At 42.8% G+C, this 27427-nt stretch overlaps 1 protein-coding gene across 8 annotated transcripts in view; it reads left to right on the forward strand.

Annotated features, from left to right (window-relative positions):
* Window positions 1–27427, forward strand: part of PDGFA (platelet derived growth factor subunit A) — a 33786-nt gene that overhangs the window by 4558 nt on the left and 1801 nt on the right. For 2 of the 8 annotated variants that reach the window (XR_011905277.1, XM_072349206.1), the window contains exons 3-6: window positions 4617–4721; window positions 6955–7142; window positions 14176–14302; window positions 22186–22359. Coding sequence is in view for 4 of the 8 variants with exons in the window: in XM_072349206.1 (XP_072205307.1) it covers window positions 4617–4721; window positions 6955–7142; window positions 14176–14302; window positions 22186–22319 (554 nt within the window). In the remaining 4 variants the exon portion in view is untranslated. Of the gene's footprint in view, window positions 1–4616; window positions 4722–6954; window positions 7143–14175; window positions 14303–15798; window positions 16071–16833; window positions 16948–17063; window positions 20730–22185; window positions 22360–27427 lie in introns of those variants that run through there. The other 6 variants (XR_011905278.1, XR_011905279.1, XM_072349210.1 and 3 more) reach the window with 6 other exon arrangements.

Below are 27427 nucleotides of genomic sequence, written 5' to 3' on the forward strand. Positions count from 1 at the left end.
CGAAGGCAACATGCAAATGGCTACATTCCATCAGAAAACAGCCTTGTATGTTAACTTGCTGTGATTGGGATCTGAGTCAGTGCTGGGTGTTCGTTGGCACGACAGAGAGCAGAAGCTGACCCTACTTAAAACAGAAAGCACGCACGATCCCAGGAAGTAGGCAGCTGCAGCGTGCAGGGTTCAGATTTACTACTAGCAGACTAACTCGCCAAAATGGGGGCATTTCCTACATTCTGCCTCTGAAAGCTCTCCCTGCCTTAGCAGTGTGGTTTCTCTCCTGCGCTTCACCTCTCCCATCTGTCCTGTGGGAGGTAGAGCTCATTTCATCACCTGTTATGTTTGCCTCCCGCTGGGAACAGACTTCCCCCAGTCGTCTCCCTGTGTGGGGAAGCACCAGGCTGAGTGTGTTTCACTGCATGGTTTAAGGGCATCAACCACAAGGTCAGCTTAGGCCATGTGAATGGAGCGGCCCATTAGTAAGAACTAGCAGAGCAGCTTTGTGCTCGTGGAGGAACTTCTAAATGAACATCCCAGTGCTCAGTCTATTGGAAAACCTTCTGTTGACTTTGTGGCTTTTGGGGTGGTGCACCAATTAGGGATGTTGCAGTGTGATGTAAGCTTGCCTTGCACCTCTTAAACGCGATGAGAGGCGGGCAGCTGCCTCCTGCATCCTGTGCTTTTCTGAGGCAGGTGGACGATGCTCCTCTTCTCTTACAGTTGGTGGACCCCATCTAAGAAGGGAAAAATAATCTAAACAAAACAGGACCTTGCAGGCTGCTACTTATGTTTCCTTTATTAGATCAAAGTTGAAAACTTAATGACATCTATTTCTGCATTTGAATGTCAGAAGGGCATATTTTGCATCAGCCAGAAAGGAGATCAAACAAACAGACTGACATTGCCTTGGGCTTTCTGGCTCTAGGACTGATTTGTAAGACAGACCATTTCACTTTATTGTACCTTACACCAAATTCCTGGAAGCAGGAGGCTGAGAATTTCCCCAGCTCCTGCAGTTGGTACAAGAAATCTTGGATCTGCACTTCATGGATGTACATCCAAGTGACATCTAGAAGGGTTTGTGTTAGGGCTGCTTGTGTTGGCGACTGGACCTTGCATGTAACGTTGCTCAGGAAGGAGATGGCAATGTGAAAATATAAAGTGACAAATATAAAGTAACAGTAGTCTCAGGATGCTTTCCACTTGCTTTTTTTGGGAGAAGAGTAATCGTGTATTGGCAGGATGTCGCAGGAGCTCTGTGATTTGTGCTCCATGACCTAGTGGAAAAATGCCAGCCTGACAAAAAAGAACAATTTCAGCTATACTAATGGATTGACCAAGGCTGAATGTGAGTTTTCCTACCCAGCACTGAAATGTTGTCACTACATGAAGGATTACAGAGAAATGTCTTGATCAGCTGCCATGAAAGCGTTTTTTTTTTTTTTTAATATTATTAAAATGTTAAAAAAGAACTTAATTAATCTGGCACAGTGCAGCATCCTCCATCTTTGCTTAGTGACAAGCAGTCTTCAATTTCTAAACTAAGAACTGCCCATTTCTGAGCTTTCTGCTCTCAGGCTCTTTTTGTGAGGTGCTCAGCACCCATAAACCCCCATTTTCTTTGCTAAGAGCTGGAAGATCTTATCCTGCAACTTCATTTTCCCAAGTCAACACATGGGTGAGAAAAACTGATGTAAATGAAGGTGTGATTTGTTAAGGAATCTTTCTGTCAGGTTGTGGGTTAGGCATTGGGTTTCTTTAAAGTCAGACTGGAGAGAGTTATTTGTAATTACTGTAGCACTGTTGTTTTGATGAAGTGAAATAAAGTCCTCTGACCGCCTGTTTAGAGTGATATATGGATTCCAAAGCTGTCTTTCTGATTTCTCAGTGCAGTGATTTGTCTTTGGACTTCACTGGGAAACGGAACTACTTCCAAATGCCAGTGGGGGGGTCAAGAAGGAGACCGAGTGCCTTTAGCACTGCAGTGTTGTCTAGTACCATCCATGTGCTACTGTTTATTAAAGAATAAAAAGCAACATAATGGCTTTGGAGATAGAAATAATACAATTTGTGTTGCATAATGCATTGGGGTTTGACTGGGACTTGTTTGGCAGTTTGCTGTGCTAGCTGCGTCGGTCTTTTTTTAACCACCACAACGAGATGTGAACTTACAAAATGATATACATGCCTAAGATATGTAGTGAGACAGTGAGATACAGCATGAGCCAGAGGCCTTCTTCACCTTAGGAGTCGTCTTATAAGCAACACATGCTCCTCGACATGTCATTTTGCTTTATAAACATGATGATGGAATATGGCTAATTGCAGCTGAGTTGAGCAGTTAGATATAAGCACATGGCTAAACATATTGGTTAACTGATCATACTATTCCTTTAGTCTTAGTTGTTTCTCTAAACAAGACAGCAAGGAATCAGTCATGCTAAAAGGGAGCTATGGCAGGGTGTTGAATAAGGGATTAGGACCTGGGGCTAAGGCTGGTATCACTGGCAGCTTCTCTTTTCAGCAGGATGGCTGTGCCCACCAAGCAGTTAGGGTTAGCAGCTTTAGTGCTGTGTTCAATCTCTTTTTAAACTCTGCCTGAGTGTGCACAGAGATGCATCTTGCTCCGAGCCTTGCTTGGATCTCATGCTGAGCAGTGTTCCTGCTGCTTTCTTTTGAGTATCACTTCATTGCCTCAAAGTGAGGGAGAGGCTGTGACAACCTGAAGTTGCCAAGAAGGACGTCAGTATTAAGGTGTTGGGTGGCTGGGCGTTAGGAAGCAGAAAAAGGCTGGAGGAAGATCAGAACGGATCCTCATTTTGCATAACACCGTTTGGGGTCAGGTGGATGGCTTGCTGCCATTGGAATGGGATGCAGGAGACCTGGCTCTGTTCCCCAGCTCAGTTGCAAACTTCCTGTGGGATCTCAGGCAAGCCATTCTGTTTACCCCACAGATGAGTTTTGTGGAGTATGGGGTGCAATAAAAGCAGAAATAAAATGCATTAGTCATTGCTGCGTTACGTTACAAGACTGGGATTGCAAATAAGGCCCACAACCAGCTAATCCATTTGGTTCCAAAATTTCCCACTGCAGTCAATGGGAAGCAAGTACTCTACGTTGGTGGAAGGAGCCAACTTATCTGGTAGACTGAAACTCTGGATTTCACACTGACTTATTTCAGACAAGGATCTGTCCTGCTGGTGAGGAAAAGAGGACTGATGGGGCTTCCTGGCCTTACCTTTTTGACACTCATTTAATCTTGTTTCAGCTACATACAGTACTGTTTTCCAAATTGTGATGGTATATGTTGAGGCAGAGAGCTCTCCTTAAGATGCTGGAGATATTTCTCTTTATGTCTTAGCCAGCTCTGAAGGTGCTTCCATGGGTTGCATCTCTTTAGGGCAGGATTTCTTGGCGGGTAAATGGAAGGAGCAGGTTTATGTGTAGGGCATGCCTTTATGAAGAGTGCTACTAATGCAGAAGAGGTTAAAGCCACTTGCAGAGTCACGGGCAGCTGTGCATGCAAAGTGAACTGAAAGCAGAGAGTGTGACAGTGCAGAAGACAGAGAGATGTAGGCGTTGCTCACATGGAGAGAGCATAACTGAGTACTGTGTAAGAATCATTTACTTTTTTTTTTGGTGTATTTGGCAGTTTTCTTTGGAACCAGCAGCAAAACCTTGAAACTGTCCGTTGACGTTACAGAGGGCACTCCAAGAAGCAGAGTGCTAAATATCTTCGTTTGCTGTACTGAACTCTGCACGCAGTCCTCAGCGTGCTTACATCTGCCCGACCCCCTGTTTGCAGACTGTGCTTGCTGTTTTCAGAACCCCACTGCATGGGATGCGACCTGGGCTGTTTCACTTAACAAAACCAAATAGTTGTAGCAGTTATTTTGTTGTTTTTTTAATGATAAATTAAATGCCAAGTTTTCAGTCTTTGCTTTTTCTCATGGCCCTTTAACCCATGTGGTAGGCTTATTTAGGGAACAAGACAAGCCTGGATGCAGTCCCAGAGTTTGCAGTAGCTTCAGATGCCCCTCCAAAGGTTAGGATACTTCACAGGGGATTTGTTCTGCAACGGAGAGGCTAAAAGGAAAGGCACGCTAGTTACTTTGTGCTTTTGATTCTGTCCTGGTACAGGCGTGGAAACCAGGCTAGAGAAAACGTACAGAGGCAGCATTGTTGCTGTTGGGTGTGTAGCACTGTTTTCTACTGTAGCCTCATGCCAGAGCTTCGCAAAACTTCTCATAAGAAACATTTCCTGTGAAATACTGTTGATCTCTCACTGGATACATGTAGAAATAGGAAGTTTTACTAAGCCTTTCAGATAAAAGTGCACATGTTTTGCTTTGGATACAGTTCTGTATTACAGAGTGCGTGCAGTTTTGGGGGGCTTTCAGTAAAACAAGTGTTAGAATTATGCTGTGCATGCTGATATTTGTCATTTCATGTTTATGTCTTCCCTGCCTTATTCCATTGCGGTCGTGTTGTAAGCAATTACATTTGATTAACTGCAGCATGATTTGGACTTGTGCAGTTTTATAGGTGTGGAACAGCATTGTTGGTGACATTCCTGCTAGTTACATTGCTGAGGTTTAATACTTTGTCTCCTCTTTCAGGATATGATGATGTTTCAGAGACAAATTTGAGGTCTTACAGTGTTCATTCAGCTAAACATGTGCAAGAGAACCGTCCTGTGCCCATTCGCAGAAAAAGAAGCATTGGTAAGAGACAAGCTATTTGTACTCGGGGAGGAAAAACAGAGGGGTGCTTTTGGTCAGCCAAGCAGGGCGTTTGGCTGGAAGAATGGGATGTGCACAAAAAGGGAAAAAGGCCATTTCTAGCTCCTGCTTTTCTGTTTGCACAAAACGAGCTGTTGCCTGAGCAGCTTTCTTGTGGAGGTTGTCCATAGGAGACAGACGAGCACAAATTCTTTGCATTCACTTTCTTGTTGCAGCATGTTACAAAGCTAGACCTTGGTTGGAAAACGCTGTGATATTCAATGTATAATTCATAGTGTGGGGAACAACTACAGCCGTTTGCTTTAAAAAAAAAACCATCAACAGTTGGTAGAGTTTTCAGTACAGAAGCTCCACAAAAGGAAACAGCTTGACTCCTTATTCAAAAGGGGAAAAAAAACAGTTTATCCAGAAAATTAAAAGCCATTGATGGAAACACTGGGACATTCATTTCGTCCTTGTGTAAAGCACCAGGCGTGTTTACAGGGGATGGTTTTCTTATTAAGCACTAATGATGGCGATCCAGTAAAGCGCAGATCCCTCGTTAAAGAGATGCTAAGGAATGTTAGAGCAGGTTTTTATAAGCAGTGCTCGTTCATCTGATTAGATCTGTTTGACCACTTTACTTGATGGTGGAAAGCATCCACGTTCTTATCTATTTAAGGCAATTCAGAGTCAATACATTCTAACTTGGAGCTGTGCTTGCCCGCAGTAGATAGCACAGCATGTTGTCAGCATGGATTTGCAGTGTGAATTGGCAAGGGTGCTCGTCACATTGAATGCCTCTGGAGAGCAGCGGTTCTGAAACAGTCTGCTGCACTTGGCACCTTGCTCTGCTAGGTGTTGCATTCCTCTCCGTAGCAGTCAGTGGGAACTGTATATGCTCAATAACGTGGAGGAGTTGCCAGCTATCTTTGCTATATTGGATCCATTAATTTTGTCAAGTTTGTGGCACTGGGGGTTGAGAAGAAGAATTTTCACTCTGTTCAGACGACCAAAATGTACCTCTAAAAACCAGGCCTGGATTTTCAAGTTACAGTGCAGGCCAGGCCTGAACTCCTTGTGCTTCAGGAGTAACTGAAGAAGCGCAGGCAGAATTACAGTTCTCTGCCCCATATGACCTGAAGCTATCACTGCTTCCACTCAAAGGCAAAACATCCAAGCTGCCTTCACAGAGCTCACCACCAAATGAGCTGTCCCTGCAATTACTATTATTTTCTGGACCGTTTTAAGTTACCAGTTTGACTTCCTAGGCAGTCCCTAGGTTGAGAATGATGCGTGGCTTGGATTTCTCATGACAGCAATCATGCAGTGCAGCAGGACAGAGCCGAGGGTGTCCCTGCTCATTGCAGGAGAGTTGGGCTCGATAACCTTTAAAGGTTCCTTCCAACTCAGACTATCGATGATTCTGTGATTCCTCTTGTTCTGGTGGTCATGTGGCTGAAGCTGCCAGTGACAAGCTCACCTTACCTGAACCCAGCAGCGAACTAGTTCAGCTGAAAATCACGCTGCAGGTTCCTCAGTCATGCTGCTGTTGTGCTTTTACCTTATTCAAAAACAATAAATGAAATAAAACCCAGAGCGCACAGAACTTTCAATTAGAACAAAATGGCTGTTGCCCACTGAGGGTGTGTGGACCAGATTCCATATGAGGATGTTAAGGTTGTGGAAGTGGAAACCCAAGACTCAGAAGCTTCAAGCTGGCGTGGGTTGTTTCCCAGCTCAGCCAATTTGAGTGTGATAAAAATACCCTCAGTGCAGCTTCTGTGGCTGCATCTGCCAGGTACTGCATGTTGGTGTGATAATGTGTGTGCGGTGATTGCCCCAATACTGTAAAATAACAGCTGCTGTTCAGCAGTCGCTATGTGGATGTGAGGGCTGGCTAAGGCAGAGAAGCCTCTTGCTGTCACTTGTGGAGAGCCAGGATTGTCTTACCTAGCGGTGTATGCTATGAGCTGTGTTGGGAGCCGGGCCTTTGTCATCACGCATTTTAGGGCTGGGTTTTTGGGAGCAAGTCCAGCTTTCCCCCAGGGCAGCACCCACAGTGCAGCGTTAGGCAAACAGTGCTCAGCACCGGCGTGTTGGGAAGTGCTGGGTGTTGAGAACTGTCTCGCCCCGGGCTAAGGATGCCGCTCATAAATCGGCAGTGTACAGTATGTGGGTGCTCTGAGGTGAGAGCAGCTGTTCACCTGGAAGTGTGCATTTCTTCTGTTCGCAGAGGAAGCCATCCCGGCTGTCTGCAAAACACGGACGGTGATATATGAGATACCTCGGAGTCAGATTGATCCCACCTCGGCCAACTTCCTGATATGGCCGCCGTGCGTGGAGGTGAAGCGCTGCACTGGCTGCTGCAACACCAGCAGTGTGAAATGCCAGCCCTCACGGATACACCACAGAAGTGTCAAGGTGAGCAAAGCGGGGCTGCGGAGCCCTGAGATCCTCCTTGTAAGTGTAGGAACTTCAGGTATCGTGGCTGTTCTGCATGACCCGGATCTTTAATACCCATCCTCTTAGCAAGAGGGCTGCCTGCTGTACTCCTCTCTGTGTTGAATGAGCCAAGGGCCTTTTCAGATGACACGACTGCTGGAAAATCTTGGGTCTGGGTTTGGTTTCCACGGGGTTCCCTTTAAGTTTTTTTCTTTTAGTAATGAAAATAAAGTTGGTTGTGTCTTTCCCATGATCTCGCACTGTACAAATCTTGCAGTTAAGAAGATAAAATGACTCAAGGGGCATTGGACTTAAAAACTTAAAAAAAAAAAACCACCCCAAAAACAACAAAATCTCAGTGTGGAATGCTGTTTTCTTAATTAAATATTATGCAGCCTAAATTGGGCTTTTATATTTGACAACATAACACTTTTGATCTGAGAAAAAAAATGTGTTTCAAATTATCTTTACCCCAGGGATAGAAGACTCAACAGCTTCATGCTGTATTTACTCATTAGACAAAATCCCTGTTGCAATTTTCCAGTAAATACCACGTGAAATATTTCTTATGTTCATTAGGCTTCGCTCTGTTCTAATTTTTATCAGTGTTTAAACAACTAATGTTGATTTACATGTGCATGTAGGAGATTAGGCTTAGCACTTACACTGCTGAAGCTCGGAGTTCATGTTGCTTTGAGTATTTTAAGAGCAGGATTTGTTTAAAAGAAAGAAAGAAACCAACCCACATTCTTGAACATAAAATTGCCCCGTGCAACACCCTGATCTCTCTTCTTGGAATGGATTTCTTCTCGATTAACCCACGTAGCACTCTATGTTGTAAATACAGAGCGTGGCATCTGGATTAGCACAGTGTTTTTCATACACACAGGCACGCATCTGAGCAGGACTTCTTTTCTGAGCATCTGAAAAACGTTTTCCCATCCAGATGAGCTGGAGGAACATCTGGAGAGATTTGCTCACTTTTTACAAAAGCAATTATATTTTGCACTTGCTTGCTGCTCGTCCTGTGTGGGGCTTTGCAGCAACCATGAAAGAGAGTCATCCTGTGTATTGTGAACTATGTTGGTGTTTGGTGGTAGAACTGAGTAGTTCTGTGCTTGTAACCTGTCCCTGCAGTGGATGGGGAAGAGAGACTGTGTGGGTTCTCTGTTGCTCAGGGACTCCAGGGGCTCCCTAGAAGCCTCAAGGATGCAGCCTGTAACTGGCAGCACCTTAGTGGGATGTCACTGCTGGAGCTGCTTCCCAGCACACAGTCTTGCGCTCAGTCCTCTGGTAATGCTTTTGAGTGCTTTCTGATTTGCATTCATTTTAGTAGGGTGCAAGCTAAAAGTAGTCTCTGCTGAGCAGCTGTTCTTTGTGGCTGTGTAAATATATTGCCACCAGTGATATCAATATACGTCAGTCTGCTTTGGAGGATGTTTTTTTTTTTTCACCCAAAAAACTCCAAGACTGCTCCAAATAGTCATTAAGTAGAAGGGGGAGGAGGGGAGGACAAGAGGTCAAGCAGGAACAGGATGTTCATTGTAAAGGTTGTAGGCTGACCCCACTGTCACACCAGAAATCTCTGAACAGAATCCATATTTATGCCCTCCAGAGTCATATCCTCTTGTAGCTTTGATATAATTGATGGTTTTATGAGCTTTTTGTCAATCCGACGTTCTGAGCTGAATGTCTGCTCATGCCATTAAGTAGCTGGCCCAGAGGAAGGGTCGCTGGAAAGGTAGGGGGAGTTTTTGGAGAGCCTCTCAGCTGTTCTGCAATGTGGTTGGAAAGCTGTCTTGTATTTTCCCCTGATGTCAGACTGCATAAAAGCCCTCTTTTGATTAAACATTGAAAAGGCTTTCCCCACTTCCTCTTCATTGACAAGGTAGTGAGATCATAGCTGGCCCATTCACACTAGAGAAATGCTCACCCAGAAAGGTCAGCAAGTGGGTTTGCATCATCTAACAGGCTAAAGCAGAGTGTGTTTTCTTTGTCCTTCTGAGGGCCTCTGTATTCAAGGTTAAGAGACAGCCAAGCAGTGTGAGAGGAGCTGCGGAGGGGCTTGTACTGGGGCATTCCTTTCTTGGGGACGTGACTTAAAGGCTATAGGGTTTCAGAGTGTCCTCACTTTGCCTTCACAGAGCCATGTTCAGGTGCCCAGCATTCTGTTACTGGCCTTGTGGAACTGGAGCTGCAGGGAGGCTTCAAGCCAGGAGTGTTGTTGATGTGGGTTGGTGACATGACTTCCCCAAAACAAGTGCCCTGAGGTTTCCCCTTAGTTGGGTGGGTCAGTGAAAGGGAGGTAATGCACTGTAATGTGGTGAGCCCCAGAGAGCACAGCTTCTGGTCTGAAAGAGCTCTCTGCTTAGCAAGCTGTACCTGTACAGCACTGCAGCAATCTGAGATGAAGTACCTGGCTGGGAGTTGCCCTTTGATAGGAAGCAAAGAGTTGCTGTTCTATCCTTCTGATAGAGAAATGGTAACAAGGATTGGTGAGGAGGGGTGTTGGTTTCTGTTACATATGTATTTCTTCTTCTGCTTGCAAAAGCGTTTCAGTAACACCTGCAGATTCTGTTGCTTCTGCACAGTGAGATCATGTATTTACCAAGTACAGCACCGTAATTTATTTGGGGGGTTTCTGGACTGTCTTCCCAGTATGTTTCTTGTATATTCAGTACAGTTATCATTCATGTGTTTGGTCAGGGCAGCAGAAAACAGTTAATACTGCAGACCGAATCCTGCTTACAATGTTGAGTAGCCAGGCTGAGTATTACTGTTGTTTGCAGCAATGCTTGTTTCTAAACACAGAAATGACATAAATCACCTCAGCTCTGCCTTCTGCTTTGCCTTGGGCCATAGCCATAACAACTTCAGCCATTTCTGAGTATTCAGCACTGAGCTGATTGGGGAAATTTAACCTAGTGTGTTCATGCAGTAAATTAATACAGGGGAAAGGGAGCTGGAGGGGAGTGCTGCTCCTCAGCTGTCGCTGGGTTGAGAGGTTGTAAAGAGAAGGACAGAAACACAGGAGGTATTCATCAGAGCTGCCCAGCACACGGGAAGGTTCAGAAGGGCCCTGTGGTGCATGCAGGTGAAATGGTTGTGCATCCTTGCTGCAGCCTTAGGGGTGTTTTTCCTCAGTGACCCCTTCTATCAGTAGGGTAAGCAGCAGTTTGATTTTAGCTGTGACCTAGCAGAAGATTACTGCTGATGGCAGGCAGGACCAGCTGACAGGGAAGACCGAAGGTCAATTTAGGAGCAGAAGAAACAAGGGAAGCCCCAGCCCTCATGAAGTGTTCTAGCATCTTCCCAACATTCCCCACAGCAGCCTCAGTCTCTCACGCCTTTCGGGGCTGCATTCCCAGCGTCCTGCTGCCATGGCATGGTGACATGTCTGCCCTGCCCAAGCCCTGTCTGGGTTTCCCCTGACCCTACAGCAGCGGCAGCACCCAGGGCCTCTCTCTGTGCAGGGAGAGCCCTCCCCGAATGTCCATGCACAGAGCTTCCCTTGGGGATTGGGTTGGAGGAGTGCCCTACAAATGTCTTTAATGGACTTTTTAATGTGGGTGGCAGCCAGGCAGCGAGGCAGCGTGCTCAGTTGGCAGCGTGTCTCCTGGTGGGCACTATGCCCATCTCTGGAGCATGCAGGGACTTGGCAGGTCCCTGCTGGGCCCCTCTGGTGCCTTTACGCCCTGTAGGCCTGCATCTTCCTTACAGGCCTGAGGGTGGTAAAGAGGGGGTTGTAAGGTGCTTGAATAAGGGAGAAATGGCCAACCCCAAGGGGCACCCTCACTCTCATTTTTGGTTTTATTTCTCATCCTTTATTCAGCTGCCAGCATCGCGTGCTTTGCTGCTCTGTGTGTTATGAGGAAGTTTCTATGCTGAGATTTCCATGCAATTTCTGGCCCACGGTAACTGTCAGCTGTGTTGTAGTTCTGGGCGGTGCTGCTTTCAGTGCTGTTTTCATCCCACTCTTACTCCCTGATCTCTGTCCTGCAGGAGCTCTAGAAGATGTGTCTCCGTGATATTTCATGCTAGAAGATGTGTCTCCATGATATTTCATGCTAGAAGAGGTGTCTCCATGATATTTCATGAGGCTGCATATGTTTTTCAGATTTTATTTCTCTTTTGACCTAACCACCAGCCCATACTGTACAATGGTACAATCAAATGCAGTACCACTGGTTACACACCACTTAGCCAAGCTAGTTGGTTGTCTTCTTTCTCTCTCTTAGCCCTTATATTGCAATCTTCTTCAGTTCTGGAGGGATTTGAGGTTGTGGTTTTTAGTTCTGTTGCATTAGCAACAAGTGGAAGAAGCTGATGTTGGTATGGGTGGTTTGTGAGGACTGGCCATCAAAGCAGTTGGTATTGCATGTGGCAGTAACTGAACACGATAAACACTAGGGACAAAAACACAAAGAAGAAAAGAGACACTGACAAAAGGCCAAATCCCACGCTATTAGCATAGCCATCCCTGTTTATAGCCACTAAAAATCTGACCTGCAGCCTTTATCGTTTTAGATTAGCATTAATTACAGATCCTGTTTGGCAGCAGGTGGTAGGAGGTAGCACAAGCATGACAGTTTAACTCTTCAGTGTGCTGCTGCAGTTGTGATGTTTACAGCATACTGAAAACCATCATTCCTTCAACTTGCCTTGCATGAAGTAGGGCAGTGAAACGTATGCTGGATTGTACTGTAGCTACAGTGTAGTGATAACCCAGAGATACAAACTGCTTCTTGAATTCCTTATGGTCCTGCTATTCAAAGCATCACCTTGTTTCGTTTTTGTTTCTTTTTGATGTTGTTTGATACCAGGTAGCGACAGAAACTGCGAAGAACTTCCAGTCTGGCAAACAAAGCAAAACAGGGACAGACTTTAAAATGTTGGATTACATTTTTTGTTGTTGTGTGTTTGTTTCACTAGGGCTGATTTATTCCAACAGCTATAATAAGCATAGCAGATCTGCAAGCCGTTCCACGATTGCTGGTTCTCTCTTTCTTTGTCTGTGGTGATGGAGGTGTCTTAATTACTGTTTGTTTTGTAAATTTTAAGGATTAGTCAGCCTTTATGCCAGATGACTCGGTTGTGCCATACATTTTCATGTCTATGCATTCAAGGACTTGTTGGAGTTGGGTCCTGATAGGAGGTTTTGAGGCACACCCTCTGACCCATTGTTAGTCTTCGGGCTAAAGCATTCTTATATGCCATGGCCAGCTCTTAATCTGTTTATATGGAGATAGGAGAGTTTTTGAAGATACCTTTAGTGTGGACATGTTAGTTAATGTATCTGTCTCACTGCAGCTTTTGATTGCGGGGTAAATGAAAATAGTCTCCAGATTCTGTTGACAGAAGAGGTGGTGACTAAAACCTGGATTTGAAATCCTGGCTCTGCAAGCAATGGCAGACCTCCCATTGACTTTAACAAGGCCAGGATTTTGCTCTCGCTTCTGTTATTGTCATTCAGAGGTCCCTGGTAGTTTATGTACATCCACAGAGCCAAAAGAGTGTTTCTGGGAGCTGGGGATGTGATGTTTTTTCCAGCCACCACTCTTGTTCTTTGAGACTGTTCCATTCTGGGGAGGGCCAGGGGATGGTTTTCATGGTTTGAAGGTTGATTTCAGAGCTTTGAAGCCCCTCCAATCTCACCAGTAGACCATTGCAAGGAGGATGTGAATGCTTTGCTTAGGGAGTTTTGCTTGGATCATCTGGCTCTGTCATTTAACTTCTTTACAGATAATCTGCTTCTCTTGTCCTTCTGCTCCCTCACCTGTCTCATTTATAATGCATACCTGTATTAGGTTGTCTTCCTATTTGCTGGGACAGGCATGATGCAGTCCTTCTGTCAAGCAGTAGACAAATCACTAGTAGAACTGAGGAGCTGTGATTTTATTTTAGTGCTTACCATTGCAAACAAATGGTTACCACCCACTCAACGCAATTGTAAACTAAATTTAGACATTGTCTAGTGCTCTTATCCCACTCTGTGCCATCTTCTGTTGCATGGCCGTGACCATTGTGGTTGTTACCCTCAGCATAGCTCAATACCTGGCACCCCACAGCATATCCATGTCAGTGTCCCAGCCCAGCAGTCCTCCTGCTGCCTGCACTGTGTTCCTGTCCTGCCTGCTGGCACTGGGCTGCTCAGGTTTCCTCACGTTCAGTGTCCCTCCAACCTCAGTGTCCTTTTCTTTTGTGTTGGTTTTCTTTGCACTGCTGCTTGTCCAACATGCTCCTTCCTCCAACCTCACTTTGCCCCCCAGACTTCTCTCATAAAGGGTGCCAGTGCTTTGGCACAAAGTGGGGCAGAGAGCAGTTGGAAGCAGTTGGATGGATCAGAGAGGAACAGCGTGCCTGCTGGCCATCCACATAAAAAGCCAAGGGCCGGATCTAATTTGTGCATGGTAGTTCCCTTGGACCTGACAACAGTGTGTGGGAGCTCTTGTAAGCAAGTCTTGGGTTGCTGCAAGGAATGAATAGGACTGAGATTACTGCTTTCTAGGCTGACGCTTAGGTACAGGGTCTCTGAGGGGTTGAGTACTTTACTTCCAGAGGACTCTGAAGACAACACTTTGTGATCTAGAAAATGTGTTATGAACTAACCAAATGCCTTCGCTGTTAGCCTTCAGCTTAAGAGCAGTGGTCAACATGTACAGAACAGCATGCTAAAAGTGGCATTCTGCAAGAACCAACGCTGATGAGAGTTCCTATATAAGTTTACTGTGATATATGTGAAAACTGAGTTGCTTAAAACATCAAAATGAAATGAATGGGAAATTAATTTTATCTTGGGGGAAAAGAAAACTGTTTCAAAGTGCTGAACTTGAGTAAACAAGTAGTCTGTGCAATAAGTGGTTACATGATGCACAATTAAGATAAAAGAAGATTATCACGCTAACATTTTATATGGGTTTGGCTTCATTCAAAAATAGGGGTATATAGTTATCTGTCTTCAGTCCTGAACTATGTTAATGTATCTCAGAACATACCTCATCGTATTTTATAGGTGGCAAAAGTGGAATATGTTAGAAAAAAGCCAAAATTAAAAGAAGTTCTGGTGAGATTAGAAGAGCATATGGAATGCACCTGTACATCAACAAATACTAATTCAGATTATAGAGAAGAAGAAACTGGTATGTTTTCCTTTTATTTTTGCATTAATGCTTATTTCATATAGAACTTGTTTTTATTTTAGTAAAGAATGTAAAGCAAATCTTGCTTCCAGTGAACACAGTAGAGCCCCAGCTACTTCTGTGGGTGTTGGAGATGCAAAAATTAGAGGCAGTTTGTGCTGGATGAAAAAGTTTGGACTTGAAGTTTAAATTCTGTCAGTTCTCATTAGGTTAGACTTTAAATAAAAGGAAATGCTCAGTATTGCTCAGGTCTTGCTTAATTAAGTTAAAGGTTGTCCTATTGCAGCTTATTGGTGAACTCTGTTGCCTAATTTCTTTTGACTTTGTGGAGACAGAGTTAAGGCTGAGATTTACTTGACCTTGGGGAAAATATTCATGAAATGAATATGAAGCACTTACGAGTAAATTTGATATTCAGAAGTAGTGAGTTTTGAAACAACAGTGCCTGTTCCTGTTGTCTTCTTACTTACACGTAGTCAAGAATTCATTGGCCATTGGTAGGTTAAATGTACGCTTGCCCTCTCAAGACAAAACTGACATAAGCATGGGGAAGGATATATGGGGAAGAGTACCTATTTTCAATGCAATTTTCACAAAGTGCCTAAAATTATTAGCTCAGATCCTCTTCCTACGTGTGATGCAGGACTTGAAACGTATTCAGAAAACGCACTAAAGTAACAACAAAAGTTCACTTTCACCTCCTCCAGAGGCTTGGGGAGGGTAAAGTAGACTCAGCCCCAAAATTAGAGTCAGTGAAGAGCAAGTAAATATAGGAGGAAGGTTGCTCAGTGGTGATGGATTCCATAGGTGTCTGGGTAAGGACTGCCTCTCTCTAGCATGGAGGCGTCAGACCAGGTCTAAGTGAATGTCAACTCCAGTTGCTATGTACAGAACAGAATTAGAGTTTGTATAAAAGCAACGATAGGCCTCTGTTGTGGTTTCTGTTGGACACTGATTTATAATCTAAGCAGAGTGCTTTAGCTCAAACTAGGTTGAATTATGAGTAGACAAAAACACGCTTAAAATGGTTATTTTTGTGTATATGTGGTTTGATATCTTTTCTGTCTCGCATTTGGAAAAAAATGTTGGGTTAGATAAATTATGTGTGAAAAATGGGGTAGAAATCTAATGGAAGGATACAGTTTTCTGGGATTTAATAACTGATGGGAATAAAATTTGTACCTGCAAGTGGATGGTGAGCTGAAAATAGATTATCTGCAGAGCTGAATGCGTGTGTTGAATATAGCATGGTAACCTTAATTATAGATGGATCTCCGTAATGACGTATGCAATGCCAACTCCGTTTATTATTTCTTTGCTTTTGTATAATGACTTTACAAACAAAATGTCAAATCAGGCGTTATGAAGTTACTGCTTTAATGCAAAGGATAATGAGATTTCTTTGAAATGTAAACGGTTTGAGTATTTATTACTTCAGTGTTCAACGAAATGCATTACTTTGGGGCTTTTGACCAGCCCTGCCCTTATGTTAACAGGAAGGCCTAGGGAATCAGGTAAAAAACGGAAACGAAAAAGGTTAAAACCAACATAAAACCTACTGGAACTATTTGATATTCAGGTAGGACCTATATGCTGAACACCCTAATAGCACAAGTACTGGAAAACTTAATCAAATACCATCACTTCAACTTAATCACTGTTCAAAATCTTGACACTTGCTACCTCAAGGCTGCAAAGAGATTAGATTTGATTGGCTTTGATAATTCTACCTGCTGGTATTTTTCCTTTAAGCTCCACATCACCATCAGCATCTGACATTCTTGAGCTACTTCCTTTTCTTGCCTTGGTTTTTGGTTTTTGTTTTTTTTTTTCTTCATTTTTATTTTATTTTTTTTGAAGGTGCTAATACTTCAGCTTCTGAACTCTCAAGTTCCATCGCCTCTGCTTTTGTTTCATTATTATTGATTTCTGAGGTCAAACATCACGTAATAATGCATGAATGAATTGCCAGGTTACAAATTGTTGTGTTCCCATCATTGTCTATAAAACATTGAGTGTATATATGCAGTAAATACTATTCTTTGCATGGCCATCAAACCCCTGTTTTAGCATGAACTGGGATTGATTGTACATGCTGCTGAGGAGGAAGATGCTTAGAAATGCCACTAATGTGTTGCAAGGCTCTGTTCAGTCTCAGTCAGATGATAACAGTCATCAGAATTCATGAGTTTTTCAGCATAGTGAAAAGCTAACACCCTCTCAATGCAAAAAATGCCTGAAATCTGTTGGCCAACGTACTTAGCAGCGTGTGATGATGAGAGAGACATTCCAAACTGAATAGGGAGTTTTCATTTCTTAATGACTTGAAATTATGCAAATTGCAGCACTTGCATTTGGTTCTGGTTTTTGGAGTGGGAATGATTTGGATTTTGCAGTGTGTGTGCCTAGTGCCCTTACCATGGTGAACTGAATTTCAAACACCTCTTTTTGCACGTAAACTCCCAACGGCGGTTCTCGTTTTTACTGATGTGTCTTTTCTAAAGAATGCTAAACTTGATATCCCGTTTCAGATTAACAGGTATTTATTGGGAATAGTATGATAGAAGCAAAGATTTTCTAAAATTCAACTTTAAAAGTGCGCATGTAAACTCAATCAGAGCAGCATTTAGAGCTTCTTGCCCCAGGTTAGTGACTCTTCATGCAGAACAGCTTATTCTTTTTAATTTTTAAGTCATCTGCTTTGAGGATAGGACCTTTGATTCTAATCATAGAGTTATTGTATCTTTTTTCTCTCCTGCAGATGTAAGGTGAAAATAAGCTAGAAAAAAAACTTCTCTCTGGGACATGGATGTACATGGTTTGTTACATTCCTGAACCTACTATGTATGGTGCTTATTGACTGTATACTTTATTTGTTCTCCTGTGTGGAAAAACAAAACAAAACAAACTGGCTCGAAAGAACACTTAATGAGAACAAAGAGACAATGTACATTTGTTTAATGTGACATCAAAGCAAGTATTGTAGCACTCTGTGAAACAATAGGAAGCTTCCCTGTCCAAAAAAAAAAAAAAAAAAAAAAAAGGAAAAAAAAATAGAGAAAAAAAAAAAAACAGAAAAGAAAACAGACAGTTGAATGGATGGATGGAGGATACCAAAAGTACCCAAAAACATGACAAAAATCAGAGTGAATAGTGGATTTCTGTCAGAGCAGCCAACGGTGCTTTCCGTCAAGAAATGTGCCTGCGTTCTTGATGAAGATGGATGGACACTGATGGACTTCAGGCACAAAAAAAGCAGGAATGTATGAAATGATCGAATGCCACGCCAACACTATAGAACAATACATCCTTGCTTGGTGGTATTTTAAAAGTCTATACAAAAAAAAAGAAAAGAAAACCTTCTGGGGAGCCTTAAGTGGATTTTTTTTTTTTTTTTTTTTTTTTTTTTTTTACACACCATAAAGTGATTATTAAGTTTTCTTTTTACTCTTTGCCTAGCTTTTTATTATCTCTTGGACTACATTTGCCAATAACACCTGTAAAAGACTGGTATAACAATAAGAACACACAACGTTGCGGTATTTCTCCTAGTGGGATGCGAACTAATGAGATGTATTAAAATAAAAGTGGTATACCTATGCATAATTTTCTAGACGTTTCTTGGTTTATGTTCCCCAACCTCCCCCGTAATTTAAAGCATCACGTAAAAAGAAACAAAGAGGAAAGAAAAGAGAGACGTGCGTGAACAAATCATAGGATATCCATGCGAGAATCCTTTCTGTTTTTCCTTTAAGACTTACGCCAGTTGCCTACTAGTGATATTGTGTTAGCGGTTGTCATTCTTACCAGTATACAGATACTTTTATTTCACATGTTGGAGCTGTGTGAAATGTACCAGTTCTTGTATCTGCATTGTACAATGTCATGGTGGCATGGGAACTACCTTGCTGCAAATATTTGAACAAAACCTAAAAATTCTTTATTTTTGGTAAAAATGTTATGCTTTATGTGTATTCAACAGAAATATGTGTTTTTGTAAAGGTGAAGTTTGTATTTTTATCTAAAAATTAACAGTTTTATATACCTGAGAAAGCCTGCTATGTTTTCTTGAACCAAAAGAAAAAAAGAAAAAAAAAAAAAAGAAAAAGAAAAAAAAAAAAAGAAAAAAAAAAGCATTTTTGTGGTCATATTTTTGTAGTAGAATAGCCCAAATAACATCAAAATCTATTTTAACTATAGCAGGGCAGATAAAACAGTCTGGCACAAGCTCCTGTATTTTCAATGCGCCAAGGGATTACGTGTTGAGCTCCCCATGGATTGCAGTGGGAGCCTCATGGCTAAATCCTTCTTTACTGCTTTGGAAATTCAGGGCTGTGCCAGATATGACACGGCTACTCGAAGCGCCAAAATCCCTGCCCCACCCCAGTAGTTTGGATTATGTACCCTTTGTTTTATTTGGGTTATCTCATTGGATATGTAAAATGAACTACTGGATTCTTTTCTTTGTGTAACATCGGCAAAGAGATGAAAGAGTTTTCTCCTCTTAGTTTGGAATGAGAAAGAGTTTGTCTTGAGACAGCGTTTCCACTCCAATAAAAAATGCCTTCAAAATGGGAGTGAACTGCAGAACCTTAAAACAGCAAAAGAGAGTTTTAACCTTTCCATTCCTTTACATATGGTTCAGCCATCCCCCACCCCACCCCGTTCCCGTAGCTGTGCCCAGTTTCAGCCAAACAAAGCAATGTTAGCTAACAGGCACTGTTGGTTTCAGATGCTAATGCAGAGATAGTTAAGTCACCGTTCTATTTTGTGGTCATTTTCCCAGTGTATTTGTTGAGCACCAAAACTGGAAGTACATTTAACTAAGATTGTCTGTGCTTGTTTTCCACTAAGTGTACTGTTCACAATGTTATGCACATGAATGTATGTGTCTGCGTTTAAAGAAGTGTATAAAATGTAATTTATATATTTATGTTTCAGTGGGATGCCAATAATGTTGCTCCGTTCCTTTTTATTTTTCTTTTTTATTTTTCTTTCTTTTTTCTTTTATTTTTCTTTCTTTTTTTTTCTTTTCTTTTTTTTTTTTTTTGTCTAGAAGATATCTAATGAAAAAGAAATCATTTATCCATTAAAATCATGTAGATGAAAAGCATTATGTGACCCACTCAGACACTGCGCAGGTATGAAAGGATGTCAAAGTCACTTAAGTGGAATAATTTGCAAAAAAACAACAACACCAAAACCTTTTGGAGGGTCCTATGGTCACACTGGATAAGAGGTTGCATTGAAACCTGTGGGCCAGATTCCCTGGAGTAACTCTGTTGAGTATAATGGAGCTCTGCTGATTTACACCACCAGTGAGTCTGGCCTGTGTTAAGCTCTTGGGAAGAAAGTAAGCTAAGAGGCATGCATTTTGCTGGTGCCAGCAAATAAGCGTGTTATGCCAAATTCAGCAAACCAGGAGAGAATGAAGGCTGAATGGAGTCTTTTCCAGTAGTCGTTTGTTTGAGGCTTGTAGTGTCGAGTTAATTTTGCTACCAGGAACGAAACGCACACGAGCCTTTGCTCTCAAGCACAATGTTTATGTGGCATGCAAGCAGATAACACAAAAATCTCAGGGCTATATTCTCAGCTAGTATGAATTGGCAAATGTTTTTTACTTCAGCCGCCCCTAAGCTAATTTACATCAGACGAGGATCCAGTCCACAGTTTTAAAGCACGAGGAGCAGTGTCATGACATACGTGCCATTTTGCTGTCGTCCGGCTGAGATTTTACCCAGAGCCTTGTGAGCATCGCAGGCTGTGCTGTTGGGCCTTCTGTGAGCTGGCAGATAACAACCAGAAGGAACAGTGACCGTAAAGGTTGTGACACAGGAGACGTTAATTCAAAGTTAAGTTGGACATTTCAAGGGCCATATCCTCAGCTGGTGTAAATCACCGTTGCTCTGTTGCCTGCAATGGAGTGGTACCAGCTTACACCACTTGAGGGGCTGGTCCTTCATTCTTGCTCATCCCTTTCACTCCTCAGTCCTGCAGGGATCTCGGATTGTCGTGTACTGTTAATGTAATCCTGTGTTCTCTAATACTTAAGCACAATAAGTGAATATAAGAATGAGTGTCAGACTTAACTTTGAATGTCCAAGCTCTGAAATGGTTTGTTTCACCATTGTGGCTGTAAATTAAACAGTTCTCTGTGCATCTGTGAATGCCGTGTCATACCTTCTTCCAGTGTCTGTTGGAGTTGGACTCTGCCTGGGCTTCTGAAGTGCAGCACTTGGAGTGACAGAGGGAAGGGTGTGAGCAGTTGGAGCTGCCAGATATGTGATTGATAACTGCTGTTTGTGGGGTGGGGTGCCAGCAGGGTGCTTAAGGAAGGACCCAAAGGTGGTAGTTGTTGGAAGTCTCCTTCCCATGCAGTACTTCCATACCTTGTTGTTTTCGTCCTTGCACAAACTAGGTGGAGGTTTGGGGGCAAAATGTTCTGTTTTATCATTCTGCAGTTGCTTCACCTGTCCTGAGATTCAGAAGTTGTTGGTCTGATGTTATCTTTTTTGCAATCTTTTCTGATCAAAAAGCGTATGTGGAGGGAAGTGTCTGAATACACCTCAGAGCCATCATACGGTGCATGACTGCTGATTCTCTAGTCAATTTTTTTTGCAGTTTAATTCTGTGCTTCAACTTTCAGAGCTGCCCTTCAGTTGTTATTGAGTGAAACCAAGGATTATGTGCCAGTTTTCCTTCCTCCTCTGCCATCTTTCGTCCTACTTGGCATCTGTTTTGTTAGCACATGGCGACTACAGACAGTTGCTCCTCTCCAGCCCTGGAGGTTCCTAGGCAGCTTCAGATCTTCTGCGTCTTTGAGCTTTTATTCTACTTGGAACAGTATCTCATGTATCTCCTCCCTTCAGTAGTCTGCAGCATTCCAGCTTTGGGGCTCTCTTGGCTGTCCTCCTCAGGTCCATATTCACCTTCTGTGGGCTGTTTTCCAGCTACTCTCTGCTTGACTTTCTCATCTCTCTGTTTCTCTCAGAAACAATTTTCCCTTCCTTGGTTCTTTCTCATCACATATCTCTTTGCTCTCCCTCTGCCTGAGAGAACAGTCTTTGATCTGTTTATCTTGATATCAATTGCTTTATCTAGGCATGTGCCCTGAGATCCTGTCTCCTAGGCTTACAAGCTTGTAACTGACCACACACATGAAAAACAAATGTTCTTATACAGACATGTGTTTGTGGAGAGAAGATTCATCTTTGCATGTGGCAAAATAGTGCTGGAGGTTCCCTTAGAAGCTCTGTCCAATTGCAGTAACATGACTCTGAATAGCGGTATAGAAGCTCTTCAGACATCTGATGGCTCAATTAAACTCAGAATCCCCATTTATAATTTAATTGGAAGTGCACACAACAGCAAAGATGAAGTTGCAAAGCTACCTCAGATTTTCATGCTCACATTTTACTGTGAAGTGGGAGAAATAGTGTTTATAAGCCCCTTCCATGGCCTTGAAACTCACCCTGAGTATTGATCTGACCCTGTCTTGGGCTGAAAGTTCTGGCTGCTTTCAAACATAAACAAAGCAGAGGTACCCATTTGTTGTCAAGGAATTTGTTTTCTTGGTGTTTCCAACTCCAACGCTTCTTGAGAAGTGAATCTTAGAAACATAAGAATTGTTGAAACCAATGAGGTTCCCACTTAGGCATGAAGAGGAGAGCTTGTCAGTGTTTTATTCCCTAAAATTGAGCCTGTGTGTGTATATATATACATATATAGATATATATTTAAGTAATTACTGTGTGTTTTCCCACATTTTAATGTCACAGCTTTCCTATGCTGCTCTTTTCTGTAGTGTCTCTCTGTGGCACAGCCTTGAATGGGTTTGTACTCACATCCCACTGACATAAAGAACTATTGTTATCCCATTCTAGGCGAGACCGAGGCATGGAGACATGACTGTGCAAGGTCATACAGCAAGGCTATGGCAGAACCAGGGATAGGACTCAGATCTGAGTGCTCATCCAGTGCCCTAAATCACACGACCATCTTTCCTTTCCAAGAATGAATCCTTGCACCCTTAGAGATAAATACTGAAAAGATTGAGGGTAAGTCATTTTGCCTAATTATTGTGCATTGGAAACACGATCCAGAAACTGCCATATCAAAGAATGTGGTGACTGATGAAAATCCAGCTTTCTGCCCATGCAGTTATGTGGCCTTTTGTGCTATCATGAGCTAGTCATTTCCTGCATCTCTGAGGAGCCAACCTTTTGTGACTTTGTAATGAAAATTATGCACATAGAACAAATTAAGGGTCTGATTTTATGGGAATTCGTGAAAATTCAGTAGACAATTTTTCATTGTCCCTCACTTCATTGTCATTCCTTCCTTTTATGGTGTGGGGAGCATTTCCTAAGGGAGCTGTTTGTATCATAGGCTCAATCCTGAATTCTTTTCCCAGGCCCTAACGTGGAAAAGCACTTTAAGAGGTGCTTGTGTTTACCCTTCTTCAAATCAGTGCCTGAGCCCGTGACTCTGGAGAAATATCCCACTGACTTCAGGCAAATGGGACAGAGTTGGTGCCTATTACCCTTTTTTCTGACAAAGGATCCCAGTTGGGAGATAGGGATCTTCTTGTCCTTAGAGCATTGAAGTACATTGTAGATAACCCCAAATATGAAGTGATGAGAGTAGAACATGCAGCTGGATTCCCCCCTCCTCTGCTCCTGTGCAGGTTGCCATTTTGCCTTGTTTGTTCTTTCTTTTTTAATCTATTTATTAATTTTTTAAACTGCTTTTCTGGCAGGAGTGGGTTCAGGTCTGCAATTATTAATGCCAGCAATTCCCGTTTAAGATGGAATCTCAGCATAGTTTGAAAACTCACCATCATATCCATGACAGACACATTTGAGATGGGAAAAAATAATGAGTTAAAATGTGGCACTTTTTATTAAAAAGGAATTAGAAAAGAAAGTGAAGAAGACCAGAAGACTGATCATTCATTTTTCAGTTCTGGAATGTCACCTATCAGTCATTCCAATTATTTGCTGCATCAGGCCAAATTATGTGCTGAAGTAGCTCGGAATCACCACAACACATAAAAGTTATGGCTGGTTCTCGCTGAACTGCTACCTATTATCATGGCATATGACTGTAAGGTGGGGCCTGCAATCACAGCTGTAAATCAAAGAACGAGTCATAGGTTAGGTAGTGTTTTCCTTGGATATTGTCTCTAAGTTTGTTGTCTGTATGTTAGTTTCTCAAGTGATGTTTGATGAGCTACTTGGATAGTTGTGAAGTCAAGAATACGTCGTACCCAGCTTGAGAGCTGCACTTTCATCTTTCCAAGATCAGGACTGTTTTAGCCTCTGTAAAGTACCTTTGACCATCCGTAGTAAAGGCATCTGTTTTATTGTCCATCTTCGAAACTGAGAGTGGCTGCTAAGATCAGGCGTGTGAAGAACAGAAACACAGATGTAGGTGGATCTGTAGCACTTGAAATCCCATGGAAATCTAAAGAAAAAATGAATTGGTTCTTGATAACAATCAGAAATTGGCAGGAAAGAAAAACATTTTAGACACTTGAAAAGCCCATCCCAGTTTATTCGGCAGGTGAACAATGAATCCAGGAAATCTACTGTATGTAATGATCATTCAACAACAGGGTAGGTGTTGACGAAAAATGTTTATGCTTAAATCTTTCAGCAGTTAATGATCATCTTTACAGACCATAATACTCAAATACTTCACTTATCGATACATCAGGGCTTGGATGGACTTTGAGTCATATGAAAATGAGACACTCCTCAGGCCAATGGTAGCAGCGTGTTCTAGTAACTGATCAACCAATTACATGACTACCTTGCAGAAATAGATGCAACTCCATTGACTCCACTGGGAATGACAGTTACCTGAGAGCTGACCCGAAACTCACAGCGTGCAGCAGATAATGGTTTCGTATTTTGCGGTTTAGTGTTGTTGTAAAAATAGACTCACTTCCTGGAGCAGTTAAAACAAGAAAATGTGGAAGAGCAATTTCCCACAGAGATTCATCCACCCTGGAATTTGCTGAGGTCCCCGGATGCAAACATGTGCTGATAGAAAACATAAAACAGCAACTTTGTTTAGGGAAGCCTCTGACCTGTCAAAAATGCAAGGCATTCATTACCAGACTTTTCCTTGGCAATTAGCGGGTAGAATTACTCACAGAAATTGTTTTGTTTGCTCACGAGGGGAGAAGCAAGACATAAATTCAAGATATCCCCCATTTGACCACAAGAAAGAAGACTCTGTTCAGAGGGGGCTGCGGGTGAAGTGCTGAGTGGCCTCAGCTCCCTTTGGGGATGAACTCAAACTTGTAGATCTCACTGATGTATCCAGAGCCCTCCAAAGCCGCTGGATGCCCCTGGCTGTGATTTTTTTTCAGCAGTCTCAGGGATTTGCACTTCTGATCCTATTTCTTTTTTTCAAGACTTTCAGTAAACCCCAAGTGGTTCTAAAATCCCTCTGTCTCTGCTCTGCAGAGGCTAATTCTGACCCAGGGATGTTGTGTTGAATGTTGCCTTCCTTCTCTGGGTAGTTAGACTCAAACCTCAGCTTTGCTTTCTGCTGTTAGGTGAAAATGTTTTCCAGCAGTGACTTCAAGTAGCTGTCACATAATCCATTCACTGCAGGAACCAGCATGACATTTCACATGGGATGTCCTCCTAATTCCAGCCGTGCTTCACCTTTTCACCCTTTTTTTGCCTGTCTATCCATATAAAGGTGATGCTTGTTGAAGCTGAAGACCAGGGGAGTTGTAAGAGGGCACATATTCTGCCCTGAGCTCTGCTCTGCTGGAGCGTGGTGCTCAGCTGTACCTGCTGTTTGTGGCCAGGGAAGGAGGGACAGATGCTGCAACACTTCAAGGAAGCCAAGAAATGCCTTCTCATACTCCATACTTCCTAAAGATGCAACCCTCCCTGGCTGCCATCAAGCCCTGCAGTTTCCCTCTTCTCTTGTGCAGAGAACCTGTGTTTCCCTGATGCTGACATATCTCTCATGCAGGAGAGGGTCTCATACTGCACAAAATGGTTGAGGAAAGGTGGTGTACCTTCAGTAGGATTCCCATGGAAATTGAGGGCTCACGAACTTGGAAGGGAAGACTCTTCTTGTCCTAAGTCATCCATAGCAAAATGAGCTGCTCAGAGGGTACGCTGGAGCCAGGCAGCTACTCAAATATGTCTTCAGGACCTGAATTCTCCCTTAACTGCAATGGGTTTTTACAGTAAAAGTGACAAAAGATAATCATAGAAAAATAAAGGTTGAAAAAGACTTCTAAGATCATCTAGTCCAACCATCAGCACATCACCACCACGCCCTCTAAACCATCTGTAACAGGCTTTGCGTGAGTCCTCTAGCCTGTGTATTTTACTGCTGGCCACAAATGCAGCTTTTATGTTACACTGTCACTGTTCAGGGATGTCTCTTTTTCTTCTGTGCACTTCAGAAGGGTCCACCTAGATGCTTGTATCCATTGGTTGTGAAGATCCTGCTGGCCTACCCAAACTATTGGCCAGTGTCTGCCTATGTAATGGGGGCTCAGGGACCTCATAGCTGGGGTTAGCAAGTGCAAATGTTTCCCATTAGCTCCCTGAATTCCCCTGAACGGTGATTCATCATGATGCTCAGTGGTAAAGCTGAACTTGAAGCACATGAGATGTTTCTTTGAAGTTACTCACACTTCAAGTTAGGCACGAGCTGAGCTGGCTTGCTTGCTGAGGCCCTGAGGAGCCCGCTGTGGTAACACAGCACAAGCCTGGTGTTTTCCTCTTGTGCATTGCCTGCAGTGATCTCAGTGATTTCAGCAGCAGGATCTCAGAAAACTATTGCATAGCAATGAGAGATATCAGAAACCTTTAACTAGTCAATGGCTTTCTAGCAGTAAACTGCTAGAGTAGAAAGCCCTTAGCAACAACTGCCGCCTCTGGGCCTCTGGGCCTCTGAGGACTCTTCCTTCCTTATTTTCTTCAGCGTTTCTTTTCTAAGGCAAGAGAAGAAAAAAAAATATCTTAAAATAGTTCCTTGAAAAGGTGGGAAATTAAGCAGATCGTATCATCTTGATTTCTTTATCTTGCTTAATGAAGGAGAAGTTTGCCAATAAAACAAGCAGACATGAAGAACACTTTGAGCAACTTCAAAAGAGGCTAGATCAGGAAAAGATAAAATCAGAAGTGGAAACTTCTAATACGCTTTATAGCTCATTACTTGCAGGAAATACATTGTTGTGTGAGATACTAATGAATTTTGCAGGGTGAAGTTTCCAAAAGAAAAAAATAAGGTACCTTCTATAAAGAAGGGCCTTAAGTCTTTAAGTATGGTAGCCATGCAGGGGATGTGAACAGATGTTCAGTGGAAGGATTCTACCCCAAGGAAAAAGCTTTTGAAAGTTGTAAATGTACACGGTGTTGAATTTCTGTAGCAGCTTCCTGGACTAGCTGCTGAAATGAGATGAAAGGAATGGTAGAGGTCTGTCTTGCTTTCAGCTGGCTTGTTCTATGCCACAGAAAGCAGAGTGCTGCATTGCATACATCCAGCTGCAGGAAGGACAGCAGGATCACATCTGTATGTGTAAGGATGAACAGGTTATGTTGTGCTGACACTTTCTATCAGGCAGTGATGCCAGCAGAGTCAGGGAAGAAGCATGGATATTCACATTTAATTTATCAGTGGCACTTGCCTGAAAAATTGCCAGGTTCTTAACTAACTCAATTGAAGAAGTAATGCTGAAATCCTGTTTCTGGACAAGGGGCTGAATCCCGCGCTAATGGATTTGCTGCTAGTGAGTTGATGCTCCTCTGGGCCTCACAATTATTGTGGAACAGAAGTATTTCCTATCTTTACAAAGTACTTGGAGGTCCTCTGGATGATAAATTGTCCTCTGGTGTAAACAAGCCCATCACTGGTGACCAGAGAGCTGAGGGTTGTACCACTGGCTCACCTCATGGTTTCCAGTGTGGATGTGCTGTCACAGCTCGAACTCTTGTATTTCTTCTTAAATATAACAAGATATTTAAATATGAGCTTAGTTGCTCTTTCTGTCCTTAGACACTCAGATGCCTCTAGACTTGCAGCCACTGGAAGGCTGTCTTACTGAAAATCAAGAGGCATTTGTCCTTGTGAAAGTGAGATTTG

Source organism: Excalfactoria chinensis, chromosome 14, assembly GCF_039878825.1.
Source record: "Excalfactoria chinensis isolate bCotChi1 chromosome 14, bCotChi1.hap2, whole genome shotgun sequence".
In the NCBI taxonomy this organism is placed as follows: Eukaryota; Metazoa; Chordata; class Aves; order Galliformes; family Phasianidae; genus Excalfactoria; species Excalfactoria chinensis.